Source organism: Gambusia affinis, linkage group LG14 (genome assembly GCF_019740435.1).
Source record: "Gambusia affinis linkage group LG14, SWU_Gaff_1.0, whole genome shotgun sequence".
NCBI lineage: Eukaryota > Metazoa > Chordata > Actinopteri > Cyprinodontiformes > Poeciliidae > Gambusia > Gambusia affinis.
In genome coordinates, this window is record NC_057881.1 from 14,179,399 (window position 1) to 14,192,574 (window position 13,176).

General features: G+C 41.1%; 1 protein-coding gene across 4 annotated transcripts in view; it reads right to left on the reverse strand.

The window, feature by feature from the left end:
- Positions 1 to 13,176, reverse strand: part of LOC122843647 (potassium voltage-gated channel subfamily KQT member 4) — a 65,310-nt gene that overhangs the window by 5,837 nt on the left and 46,297 nt on the right. For 3 of the 4 annotated variants that reach the window (XM_044138543.1, XM_044138541.1, XM_044138545.1), the window contains exons 9-11: positions 11,824 to 11,949; positions 7,311 to 7,540; positions 7,136 to 7,235 (exon numbers count right to left, since the gene is read on the reverse strand). In XM_044138543.1, the coding sequence (XP_043994478.1) occupies positions 7,136 to 7,235; positions 7,311 to 7,540; positions 11,824 to 11,949 (456 nt within the window). The remainder of the gene's footprint in view (positions 1 to 7,135; positions 7,236 to 7,310; positions 7,541 to 11,823; positions 11,950 to 13,176) is intronic. The other variant, XM_044138542.1, reaches the window with a different exon arrangement.

Sequence of the window (13,176 nt, forward strand, 5' to 3'; positions counted from 1 at the left end):
GTGACAGCTGTGTTGGAGCCACTGGTGGACCACAGCTGCTCCTGCTCCCGAGTGCACACAGCTCATAATCACCACCCACACCCGAGTGCGGGGGAGTCGGACCCAGGATTGTTAACCCTACACCACTGTACCAGGTGAACACATCCACTGACAACATCCCCCGGCAGCGGGGTTCTGCTTAAAGGTCAAGCATGAGGGAGTTGAGCCTGTAACAGAGATAAAAAGGGGAAAAAATGTGGAGAAAAGTTTAAAGATGTCTGCACCTGGCTTTGTGTGTTGCCTGTTACCTCTGCTCCCTTTTGTTCTCTTTGCCAGGAAGGCTGACTGTGCAACACAATGTGTCAAAAGAAGCTTTAAATGACGCAATAAACACAATAAGCAGTGGTTTCTTCTTCCAGTGGTTGGTTATGCAAGTGATGGAAAGAAAAGATTTTCAGCATGAAAAAGGATAAAGTTTTATTTATCAGCAGCAACTGTCTCTGAGTTGCAACATACAAAAACAATAAAACACAATAAAATCATACAGACATAGAAATGTGTCAACGCATTTTATGTGAAAGCGGTGCAATATTTCTGAAATACAAGGAAAGTTGTGAACCTAACAAGACCTGGCTGTCCACCTAAACTGACAAGTATGACGCAGTCAAGATCTCGATATTATTGAGTCACAATGTGTGAATAAATTTTAGATGTATGAATCAGGATGACTAGTGGAGATGAGAAGAATGTTTGAGTAAAGCAGGGAAGTGAGTGGAAAGGAGAAGGACTAGATGGTGACCCGGTGCCTTAATAGCTGTCAGCGCAGTCCCCCTTCTCCTCACGCAGCACTCGGCTTCTTGATGACTTGTGCGTTTAGAGTATTTTTGCAAGCAAGTCTTTTCTTAATTTGCAAGTAGGCACAGTTTTTTTTTTTTCCTTGCCAGGGCGGGACTCAGGTGTGGGTTAAGGAAAAGGTTGAAAGGGAATGAGGGGGTTTTTTTGTATCCTCTGAGGGTTTCCTCAAAATGCTGACTTCTCCTTCCTGGTCACTAAAATGGCTTTAATAACGCGGAGTCAGGTTTCAGCGCCCCCCACCCTCCTTCCAGACAATTTCCAGTCACTGCGCGGCACAGTTGGCACGGCTAACTAAAAGATATTATCGCTTCTCGGTGCTAGGAAGTTGAGATGTAAAAACATGGTGATGACTGGGGAGAGAGGAAGTGTCAGCTGTGGCCCAAAATGCTTGCAAAGCCACTGCAAACATTTCTGCAATTCAGCAAAGGTGATTCCCAGATAGTCTCCAATGGCAGGTTTTATCTGGGAATTAAAAATGACTGTTTTGCTGACATGAACCCAAGGTGGGCCAAGACGGATGAGCCACTGCAGGAGTAGGCCTGAATCTTTCTGGATATAACTATGCGCCTGCTAAGTGACAAAACCCAGCCCACGAGGTGAAGTATATGTATAACAGATTAATATAAAGCATAAAAATAATAAGGCCTCAAAAAAATATTACACCTGAAAGCCACAACAACAAATGACATCAGATCACTATAAATGGAAACCATGTCCAAATTATTTATCTATTAAAGCAGGCACTTCATCAAAGACTGCAAGCTTGCAAGAATGCTGTTATGCAGTATCACATTTTTGCACATGGGGAGTTACAGGAGAGAAGCACACAGGCTTTGTTTTCTCCGCTCCTCTCTCCATACATAAACCCAGTACCATACACATTTATTCAGGCAGCCTGGCACTGATAAACCACATGCATCTAAAGTGAAGTCTCAGCACTAAAGCCTTTCTGTGTTTCCCGGACATCAATCATGAGCCGTGCTGAGATGTTGCACATGTACCTGTGTGCTAACACAGTGAAAACACCTGCTGTTTACACACCTGCACTATCTTTAGGAACTCCCCCCCTCCCCCTTCTATTGTCTGCAGCACAGAGCAGCTGAGGTCAGAGTTATCTGCCGAGTCAAGCACAAACCTGAGTGGACAGTACCATGACCAATCAGTGGCATCAGGCTGTCACACAGAAACACTCTGTGGCGCACGCCTGAAATAGGAATCACAAATCTGAAGGACAGTTTGAATTTAGCACCAAAACAAGTCAAATCAAGCATAGAGAGTTCAAAACCCATGAACTATTTTGTATGCTGTCAAATAACCGTCCCTTCAATGTTTCAATCTCATGTGAAAAACCAATAAAACGTAGACCATGAAGGGAAGTAAAATGCACCCTTAGCATCTTCCACGGATAAGGAGCAAGATGCAAAGTACCGCACTGACAGGTTTATGGTCCACGGTAGGGGAAAGATACACGTTTTCCACACATTACTGAAAATATTTGTATTCATTTTCATTAATTTTCCTGAGTCAAAACTTTGTAGAACCAGCTCTCAAATCAGCTAAATCTGCAAACCCAAGCCATGCTCGGGTTTGAACATCCAAAGACAAAAGGAGTTGTCTTTAGACAACCATATGACGGCATGGAGAGCATTTAAGAGCATCAGGTTATTAAAATCTTGCCAATGACTCTAAATAAATTTTACATTTTTACTTTGACTGGACCGTTTTATCACGGTCCAAATCCAAATACTTCCACTGTAGCTCTGGCTCACTAGTGTCCTCTAAAAAACCTGTAAGACCTTCACAGCTTCATACCAAGATTAAATTAGACACAGATAGACTCCATTTGTTAATTAGGTTACTTATGAACATCTTAGCAGGGAGGTTCCTCTTAATTTTATTGAAGGTTATTAGAGTAAAGGGGGTAGAATACAGAGGTGCTGGAGGCACAATTTGTTTCACTGTTCCCTTGCAGTAATCTCAGTTTCCTGGGATTTGATCCCAGGAAACTGAGATCAAATCCTGGCACAGTTAATAGAAATGGTAAAGTTCAAAATAATTTCTTCAATCTGGAAAAAAAAATTAAGAAAAAATAAAAATAAATTACTGCGACAGACTGGCGACCTGTCCAGGGTGAACCCCGCCTCTCGCCCGGAACGTAGCTGGAGATAAACACCAGCAACCCTCCCGACCCCATTAGAGACAAGGGTGAACAGAAAATGGATGGATGGATGGATGGATAAAAAGAAATTACATTACTTCAAAAAAGTAGAGATGGAAACACATTTGCCAAATAAACTCCACTTCACAAATGTACTCCTTTATATTATTCAGTCACATAAAATCCCAATAACATACATTTATGTTCATAGATGTAGCATGATAAAATAGAAAAAAGTGAACTGCAGCTCTTAAAGAAGCTTTTACAAAACCAAATTCTTACAAGAATGTTTTAAATGAGAAAAACTAAATGCCGTGATCAGATCCAATTTAAGAAAATATCCTCATAAAAATATTCATGCACAAGGTCATTTCTTCCAAGGGCATCATCATGTTGCAAATATAGAACGCCATAGACAGCATCACGCTGCCTTGAGAAATGCAGTCAGGCTCCAGTGCTGACATCAGGGACCAGGAAACAGAGGTATTATAAACTGCTTTCATCAACCCCCCCAGGAGTACGGCCCAGCCCCACCACCAGATGTTTGCTAGCAATTGTAGTTTTTCTGCCACCATCAGTGAAAAAACTTCATACAGGTAAACTGACTGTATGTGGGCGTGCGTGTGTGTGTGTGTGTGTGTGTGTGTGAATGTGTAGGGATGGACGCCATGCCCGCAGTGCTCCTTGAGAACTTCTTGGAATTTTCTGTTTCACAGAACTGAAAAATAAAAAATGAAACAACTACAACATCCGCTGCAGATTAGGACAAGATAAGGATATGATTTTTTTTTCTGGAAAAATTATTTAATATGAGGGGAATAAACATGCGAGTTAGTAGCTCATTTGAATTCCAAACTAGATCAATTATAACTGTGTGCCAATTTTCATCTAAAAATCCTGTATAAATGTAAGAGTGGCATTAAAGAAAAAAAAAGATTCTCAAAAAAAATGTTTGACTCATACACAAACTAAGCTCACAATATGATACAAAAGGTACAATTACAGAGCCCAACTTGCGACACGTTACTAAGATGGCACACAATGTTTCCCAGGTGATCGTTTTTGTGTCAATATCGCAAATACGTTGTGAAGGAAAGGGTCCTTCAGAAGAGCATATGCTCTTTTATTCATGAATGTTTTGTATAAATGCTTTGAGGGAGCATTCACATTAATGCTTTCTGTATTGGCTTTGTATGCAGATTCTCTGGAACATGTTGGAAAAATTTCAAAGTGGCCTAAAAGAAAAATCCAACACTCAAGAGTGACAGCTGAAGTACATAGAAAAGCCAATCAAATAAGCTTTTACATCTGATAGGTTTATAGGAAATATATCTGTCAAGATTTGTGGGAATTTAGTTTTGGTTTTTTCACTTCATTTATATCCTGCTTCCTTGTTCTCTAAGGATTCTATCACTGATTTCTCACATTTCATCAGTTCAACTTCTGTTACTTGAATTCCTTCACAGTTCTGCCCAGTTTCTAATCAACCATCTGCTCCTTGTTCAGTAATCAACTCTCCAGTTTAAATAGCTTCCAGTCTGTCAGGTCCCACTGCCACCACTGGAAAAACAGCTATCCAACACAATGTGGTCCAATATAGAAAGAAGAAGAAAAAAGGACTCAACACTCTTTGTAGACACAAACTGAGTTAAACTGTAGTAGCTACACCCAGACCTAACACCATCCATCCATCCATCCATCCATCCATCCATCGTCTACTCCTGCTTCAGGAAGAATAAAAATTGCCAGAGAACATGCAAAACAAAATCATTGACGTAAATAATGATTTCCAGTTCTAATTTGTTGGAACTTAAGAAAATCGTGAGAGCCAACATCAGTTATCTTACAGCTGTACAACGATGTTTCAATCTGGAGAGACTCAGACTGAGAAAAGGGAAACAATTAGAAAAGTTTATTGACAGCATGAATTAAATCTTTGACGCTCGGGCCCCGGCTGAGGACATCGATCATCACAAACTTTGCGATGGGCTGAGAAGAGCATTCTGTATGCTGAGAGGAACGTCATTCCCCGGGATCCGGCACAGGTGGTGGAGGCGATGAAGGATGCGGCCGGATAGCCGAGCGAGTGGAGATGAAGGGGTGGAGGTGGGCTGAGCTCTGCTGGAAAGCGCAAGACACCATGGATGGCGGTCCCTATCAGCTGGGGCTTGGATGGTGATTGGACGTGACGAGTCTTGGACCGGCGATGATCAATCAACGGTGATGAGCCGAAAGCTCCGGTTGGATGATGCAGGTGGGGCTAAAAGAGTCTTCCAGTTTGAATTTGTGCCTAGGCTTAATTTTCATTGAAAACTTTCTTTAATATGAACATATCTAAGTATGAGATGATATAATCTTACATTTGCAATGGTACGACCTGTTAGAAAAAAAATATGCATTTCTCTGCATAAGGCACATGTTATGTAAGAACATCCTCCAGTGAAATAATATTCTTAGAGAACATCAGAGTTTGTCAGGTAGTGCTTCCGTTACAGGAAGAGATAACACAATGTCAGAAACTGACTTAAATATCACAAAAGCCCTTAATCACATTTTATTAGAGTTGTCCTTGTCAGAACTGAACAAAATAATGTGCCTCGGTTTAGTCATATTGTATTATGATCCATCTAGATTGGGCTTTTACCCGTGTCTTTGTGTATTCACGTAAATTTTCCTTATAGGCCACCGTATCGCAGAACCTCACACATGACCAGCCAAGCTAATTGAGTGACAAGGTCACATGGGGAATCTAACCGTGCTCGCACTGCGGTTCAGTTTCCCCCCTAAAGTGGATATTTCTGCTTGATCAGCCAAACCTGCATGAAGTAAAGACATAGCTTGTCTTTAATGTCAACTACAGTATGCACCGTGCTCTCCTGGCCCGTATACACAAGCACATGCTGTCTAATGTGGGCGGCTTTATTCTCTCCATGAGTAAAACAGGACTAAGCATTCGCTTAGTCATGCTTCATCAACACTTGTTCCCCAAAACTTTCTACAGCCTCCCTGATGGACAAAGCTGCCACCCAACATGCTTGAAGCTGTTACTGAACTGGAGAGCTCCTTCAATGACAGACTGCTACATCCTAGGTGCACAAAGCAGTAGCATCACAGATCCTTCCTCCCAAAAGCTGCTAAGACTTTATAACCCTCACCACTCCCAACAAACTCTAGAAGTGTTTGAATCACTGCTGCTATTTCCAGTTTTTCATGTTTCAAGTAACATTCCTGCTGTCATTAATGCATGTCTGTTTGCACAGTTTTTATTTTCCCTTCTTGTAAGTAATTTGTTGGTGTTTTTAATACAAAAATACACAATAACTTTAATTAAATGAGTTGCTAGCTTCCGCAACCGAGGATCGAGATCACGGATACAAACGGCCGAAATGGGTTTTCTCCGCAGGGTGGCTTGGCTCTCCCTTAGAGATTGGGTGAGAAGCTCAGTCATCCGGGAGGGACTCAGAGTAGAGCCGCTGCTTCTTCACGTCAAGAGGGGCCAGTTGAGGTGGCTTTGGCATCTGGTCAGGATGCCTCCTGGACGCCTCCCTGGTGAGGTGTTCCGGGCACGTCCCACCTTCAGGAGGCCCCGGGGAAGACCCAGGACACGCTGGAGGGACTATGTCTCTCGGCTGGCCTGGGAACGCCTTGGGATTCCTCCGGAGGAGCTGGAAGAAGTGGCTGGGGAGAGGGAAGTCTGGGCCTCCCTTCTGAAGCTGCTACCCCCGCGACCCGACCCCGGATAAGCGGAAGAAGATGGATGGATGGATGGATGGATGGATGGATGGAAATGAGTTGCAACAACATTTAATTTCCCTTTGGGATAAAAGTGTTTTTGAATTTTAATGCACATTTCTTTGGATCAAAGTACGTATTTTTAATAAGTGCTTCGTTAATAAGTGTTGTACAGTATGTTTTCCTTCTGTTTATATATATATATTGTGTGTAAATCTATATTATCTATATATGCTTTGATCGCCTGTCACTTTGCTGGTGTTCAACCTTAACTTCCCCACTAAAGGACGGTAAGGGCTATTTCTGTTCTAGTCTATTCTATTGTAACTGTCAGATTAGATCATCTTTCATCAGGAATATGTTTCCTGGAGAACAACAGGTGAACGGTACTACCCTGGTGAAAGAACCCACCTTACAGCTCGTATAAGCGTCTTCACAGCTGGAATCACCTCCTCCATGGCCACATCGCAATATGACTTGTCTTCCACGTTTTCCTCTCCAAGCCCCTCCACTAAAGTCCAAGAAGTAAAGAGGACAATTAGCAACATTCTTGTGAGCTCTGGCGAAATGTGTAATTTCTTCTTACCATCAGCAGGTGGGCGTGGCTTGAGGCGAAGGGAGGTGCGGAAGCGCGTGCGGTCGTTAAAGCTCCAGCTCTTTTGGACCTTTCCAGGGCTGGTGGCTTCAGGGATGTTCTCCTGGCTTGGGGAGCGCCGGACGCCGGAGCCAGGCGGCAGCGGTGAAGACTTGTTCCGGATGGTTTGGGATGAACGGGAGTTGTTCATCCGGATCCGATCCCGGAAGCCCATTTTACTGCTAACAGTGAAGTTAAAATAGTTAAATCCGTGGGGACGCACTGATATTTTTGGAAAATGATAGCCATCAAATTTTAGCTTTTTGGTGTAGATTCTCAGCCATCCAGGAAATGGGGGTTCTTGGTGCTTGATTAGAAGACAACTGGATTTTCTGTTCTAGTTTCTTAAATATGTTTTGCCTCTCACCTGAAAGGTTTCCACATTTCTGATCATTGATAGTAAGCAATAAACCCATCAGCAATCCCAACTCTGAAAGATTAGGATTTCATGACCAGAATCAAAGAAACATCTGGGTGAGAGGTGAGACTTCTTCAAGAAACAAACGATTTCAGTTTTCTTTTATTCAAGCAGGTAAATTTCGGGTTTTGGTTGCATTGCCACAAACCATCATTAAAGTACTAATACACCATGTTATTAGGAGGGATATGGAAAAGAGCCGAATGGAAACCTAACTTTGTTAGAAAAGAGTTAGTTAGTAGAAAAAGAGATAACAAAAAAACGTGGCCTCTTGAAGTATCAGGCATCGCATGAAGAAGCAGAAAAAAACGAGAATGCAACAAAGATTTACCTTTTGTCACTGAAGGACAGAGTAGCTGAAATACAGAGGAACTGTGTGCAATATTTACTGATTCTGCCCTAAGGAGTGGCCTGTTGTTCCTGTCTTTGCACCTGAATCAGCAAAATAAAACTGAAGACTTGCTACACTGCTGGAGCAGCAAAAAGATTGTCCTGCAAAAATCACAGAAACCACCTTAATCCCTTCAGCAGACCTTATGGGCATCAAAACATTAGCTTCAAAGGGCAGCAATACAAAAGGCATTTCACTGAGCACTCGGTACCACTCACCACAAGCCGAGTCAGGGAACTATGTGGGGTCAACTGCTTACAGGAGAAAAGCTATTTGGCAGGCAGGCTCTACAAAAGATCGACTCCCTAATGCTGCTGGTAGAGCATGCTCTTGTGGAGATCTCCCACTCTGCATCCACTTAGAGGTTACGGATCCATAGGCAGCACAGCTGTCATGCACCACAGAGCAGTTCCAGCCAAGTCGTTCACTCCCACATCTTTTCAGATGATATACTCTTTGTCTTGTGTGTGATACACATAACCTGGCTATTTAAAATGACATTTAAATAGCAGGAGTAGGCTTAGAGGGGGACAGCATTTCATATGAAAAGGCTTTGGCAGGAAATGGAGGGAGGGGTGGGGAGGGTTGATAGAGCGAAAGACCTTTGCATGCTGCAGGGAAAGGAAGTAAAGGCTTTCCAGAATATTGCATGCAAAGAGAAGCACTTAACCTCCATATATGAAAATAAAAAATACAACACAAGCATGTTGATTTGATACAGAGGTTTGATCGGTTTGAAACCGAAGAGCATGCACAGAGCTGTGAACCATTTCATTCATGAAAAACAACCAGTTAAAGCAGAAAAGCTTTATTTGGAATGTTTTCCACAATATCATGAGCAGAAATGCATGTTTTTACTGCAACCGTATCCACACCCCATTACAACCACTACTTTAAGTGTATATCATTGACTTTGTTTGTGATAGACCAAATGGCATTTTTATTTAATATATTTTGAGAATGGTTATTAACCAAACTTCCTAATTATTGTAGTAGACCCTGTATTTTCAACTAAAGCACAACTGCACACAAAAATTTTAAATGTTTGACTAACAGCAATTGGCTTGGTGTGCTTTATATCACCACTGTCCTGTATGGTGTTGGCACCGTTACGCTTTTCTTTTGCAGGGACCAGAAAGCCAGTCAGAGTTGACCGGACGATGAATGGAGCTAAATAAAGATTAATTCTGGGAGGGAAAAAAACCAAAACTTGTTAAACAAACAATAAACCTAACCCTAGACCAATGCCGGATTGGTGTGTGTTATTTTAAAAAGAAAAATGTGCAAATATTTTAGGATCCAGATGCCTGCAGAGGCAGATCCCATAAAGACTTGTAAAGAAAGTGAACAATAATTTTGAGGGCTGAATCTGAATCTATTCTATACTTTCAGATTTAGTTGTCAAAATCTTTCATTTACTAAGATTTGTTCTATATTACAAGATCCCAATAAAATACACTGGGGTTTGTGGTTGTAATGTTACAAAGTCTGGGGCCACGAATACCTTTCTACGGGCCAGTCATAGATCAACTGGGACTTTTGACATGAATTTAGCAACCAAATCCAGTCCTAATTTTTCAAGCATTTACAAAAAAATTATGAACCTTAAAGTTTATTCATACATTAAAGTCTTTACACAAGTATTTGTGGACCAGAATGCAGTGCCTGTTTAATGCCAGCTATGGTTGCACACATAAAAAATTATTGCTTCTTATATGCAATATTAATGCAACGTCTTTCTGGAACTCACATGCTGCGAATGGTGTTTTTGCATTAACTGTAAGAAAACATTTAGAAAGCCACTGCATCCGGCCCACAAATCTTTGAGTGCTTCAGGCAAGGTGGGCAGGATGAGTTGCTGAAGAAATAAGAGTTATCAATCTGCGACGTTTTAGCGTGCCCCGTGCACAGAATTGTTGCTGTGGGTACCTCTGCTTGCGCCCAGCATGAATCCGGAAGAGACCTCGCTTTTTAGAAAGGAGCTGACTGGGGAGACACACAAGGCAGAGGGAAAGACGGTGAGGGGCCGAGAGGGAGTGAAGGGAGTGTGGGTGGAGGAGGACAAGAAGTCCTCGGATGCAACTTGGGTGCATGGTGAACCCATGAGAAGAAGGTGTAGCGAAGACAAAGGGATGGAGAGCGGAAGGTGTGAAGCTAGAGATGCACCGAGAAATTAGATGGTGACCTGAACTGGTGAATATTTACATTTAATAGTGATTTGAAACTAAATAAAACCACTTTCTTTCAACGGATGAATACACCATAGTACTAGCATGTTGAAGGTGACCCAATGCAGGCCATTCAGCGAGATGTTTAAAAATAAAGTCAGAAGTCGGTTGAAATTTAAGAATGAATTTGGAAGAAAGCTTTTTTTTATCACAATTTGACTTATTCACTCAGGCAGAAAGAGTAAGTGGGAACTAAACTTTTAACAGACAAATAGGAAGACAGAACCTGAAGTTGATCTGCTTTATGCTTTTTGTCGTTCCAAATCTGTGCATTATGTAATATGACAGATTTAGAAACAGCCTGGATAGAGATTTCAGATGCTAGCTAATCATGCTAATCATTAAGAAATTTTAGTAAATTAATTTGCATTAAAACGTCAGCAAAACCTTGTTTTACAGTGGCTGCTGTTGGTTTTAACTCACCTCTACTCCTATTGTGAATGATTAATGAATTTGTATGGAAGAGTATCTAAAGTAGATATTTGGAACGTTGCTCTTATTTTCATTTCAAATTCTTTAAAAAAATGGCCAAAGTTGATATAGGAAGCTTCTTTACAAAAACTGATTTAAAATGAGTGAAAAAAACTGTGATCTATATAATATTCTGCAATATACTTAAGTTCTAGTTTACAACACAAAGCAAGACAACCGGTGCATCTCAAAGTGAAGCGTTGCTTCTCAATGATCCGAATAGCCATTTCAAAGTTTTGCTTATTTCACACCACGTTAAAGCAAAACGTGTGAATCATGAAGGCAATTTTGGATTATTGAGATACACCCACTCAGTAGGGGGAGATGAGTGTTATTTAAAAGAGGATATAGCAGTTAAGGGTTTCACCTGAGTATAACCATCATGATGTGACATCAGCACCTCAAAACAAGAGAAATCTTCCAGAAGCCTTGATTCTCCAAGAACCCTGACATGCTTCTTTCATCCGGTGCATGCATACAGCCTGTAAATAACCAATTAAATAACCAACCCTTTGTTTATACCTGTTAATATTTCAGATATGCAATAAATTCACCCCAATCGTAATCCTTTGACTAACAATAACCTTTAGTTTACAAGCTTGTGACGTGAAGAACAAACCTGCATGGAACTTCTGCCTTCCTACGAACAGATGGAGGATGGATGCCATGAAAAGGACAGAATAGACATAAAGGAAAGGAAGAGAGGAAGAGGAAACTGATGAGTGAGGGGCGAGAGATGGCAGAGATGGCTGGGGCATGAGCTTTGCATTGTGCAGACAAAGACGGTAAAACGGTAAGAACTCAGGTTAGTAAAGGACGCTCAGAGGAACCACACCTCCATGGATTTGGCTTTGTGTCAGTCAGTCCTGATTTAACTTGTGTCTGATGATCAGTGTGTGTGACTGTGTTTTAGGGCCTCCTGTTTGGACGCACTGGGGCGCTGAAAGAGGTGCCTACCTGTCCCTCGACAGATAGGGGGAGCTGTAGGGCCTGAGCCCAGACAGCAGCGTGTTGTAGGAGTTCTGCAGAACCTTCTTGGTGTTACGTTGTCGCTGGAGGTGACTGAACAGTAGCGTCAGTTCTCTGACACCCACATGCACAAATGAACAAAAACAAACAAAACATGACAAATGAACAAAATAACAAAAACACCAAACAATGGAGAGGCACAAAAAGACCAATTAAATGATCCAAACACTTAAAAGAAAAGGGACACATGATAGAAATGATAGAAATTCAGGATCCAAACCATAAAACTAAACCAAGAAATGTTTGTCATTTCTGTGGAGGGACGAGTTTTATTTGCGTTTAGTTGTTTTTAATTTGCAGTTGAACGACTTTGACATGAGGATGACTTTTGTTTCCAGCATGACGACATGTTTATTGATTTTTAGTCTGCAGTTTGATCTTAAATCAGTTTGATTTAAAACTGAACGACTTTACTTTCCTTTGCAGTCGAATATCTGTATTTGCAGTTGAACATTTTTACTTTGAGAGTTTTATGTGGGTTTGGTGACTTCTGCAAGCTGGTTAGATGTCTTTTCTATATAGCAGGACTCTTTCGTTGAACGTTTTTAGTCTGGGTTGGAGGCCTTGTTTGTGTTTGGATCTCTTCAGAAATTATTTCTATAAGCTGTAGTATTCAACAGTCCAGATTAAAAGCAACTGTCTGCAAATTTAAAAACCTCATAATTTGAAAATAACTCAAAGGTGTCAAATTTTACTTTGTGAAATATGTTGCTTCTTTCTTTGGCTATTCAAAAGCCAATATGAAGTTGATGGCTCCTTGCAGAAGAGAATTAGTTTGACTAAATCCTCTAAAGTTGCATGTAATGCTGTCAGATAACAAACTATCATGCATAGAGTAGTGTTACCTGGTGATGTCTCGATTTATCCCCCATCATCCACACTAAAATATCTTGTATACTTGTGTTTGTCTTGTAAGGAAATTGGTTTTGAACCCTGCACACACACCATGTATGTGGAGATTCTGTCAGGAAAATTTCCTTTGCTGTTTGGATTTAAGTTTCTCATGTTGTCCTCCTTTTACGTAAACAAAAATTAGTCAAATTAATACATGAAAATGACTTTGCATGTAAAGTACAAAGGAGCATTAGCGTCACTTTGGAATCTTTTTGCATTTACTTATGGGAAGAATAAAGTCAGAGTATCAAGAATAATGTTGAAATGCAAAAACAATTATATTTTAGTTTGTTTGATTCAAGCTCAAAGGATGATTTGTGAGCTGCCACCATCAGCAGAGTCAACTTAGTTTGCCATCTTGGGCAGGAAGTGATAGCACCAGTCAGA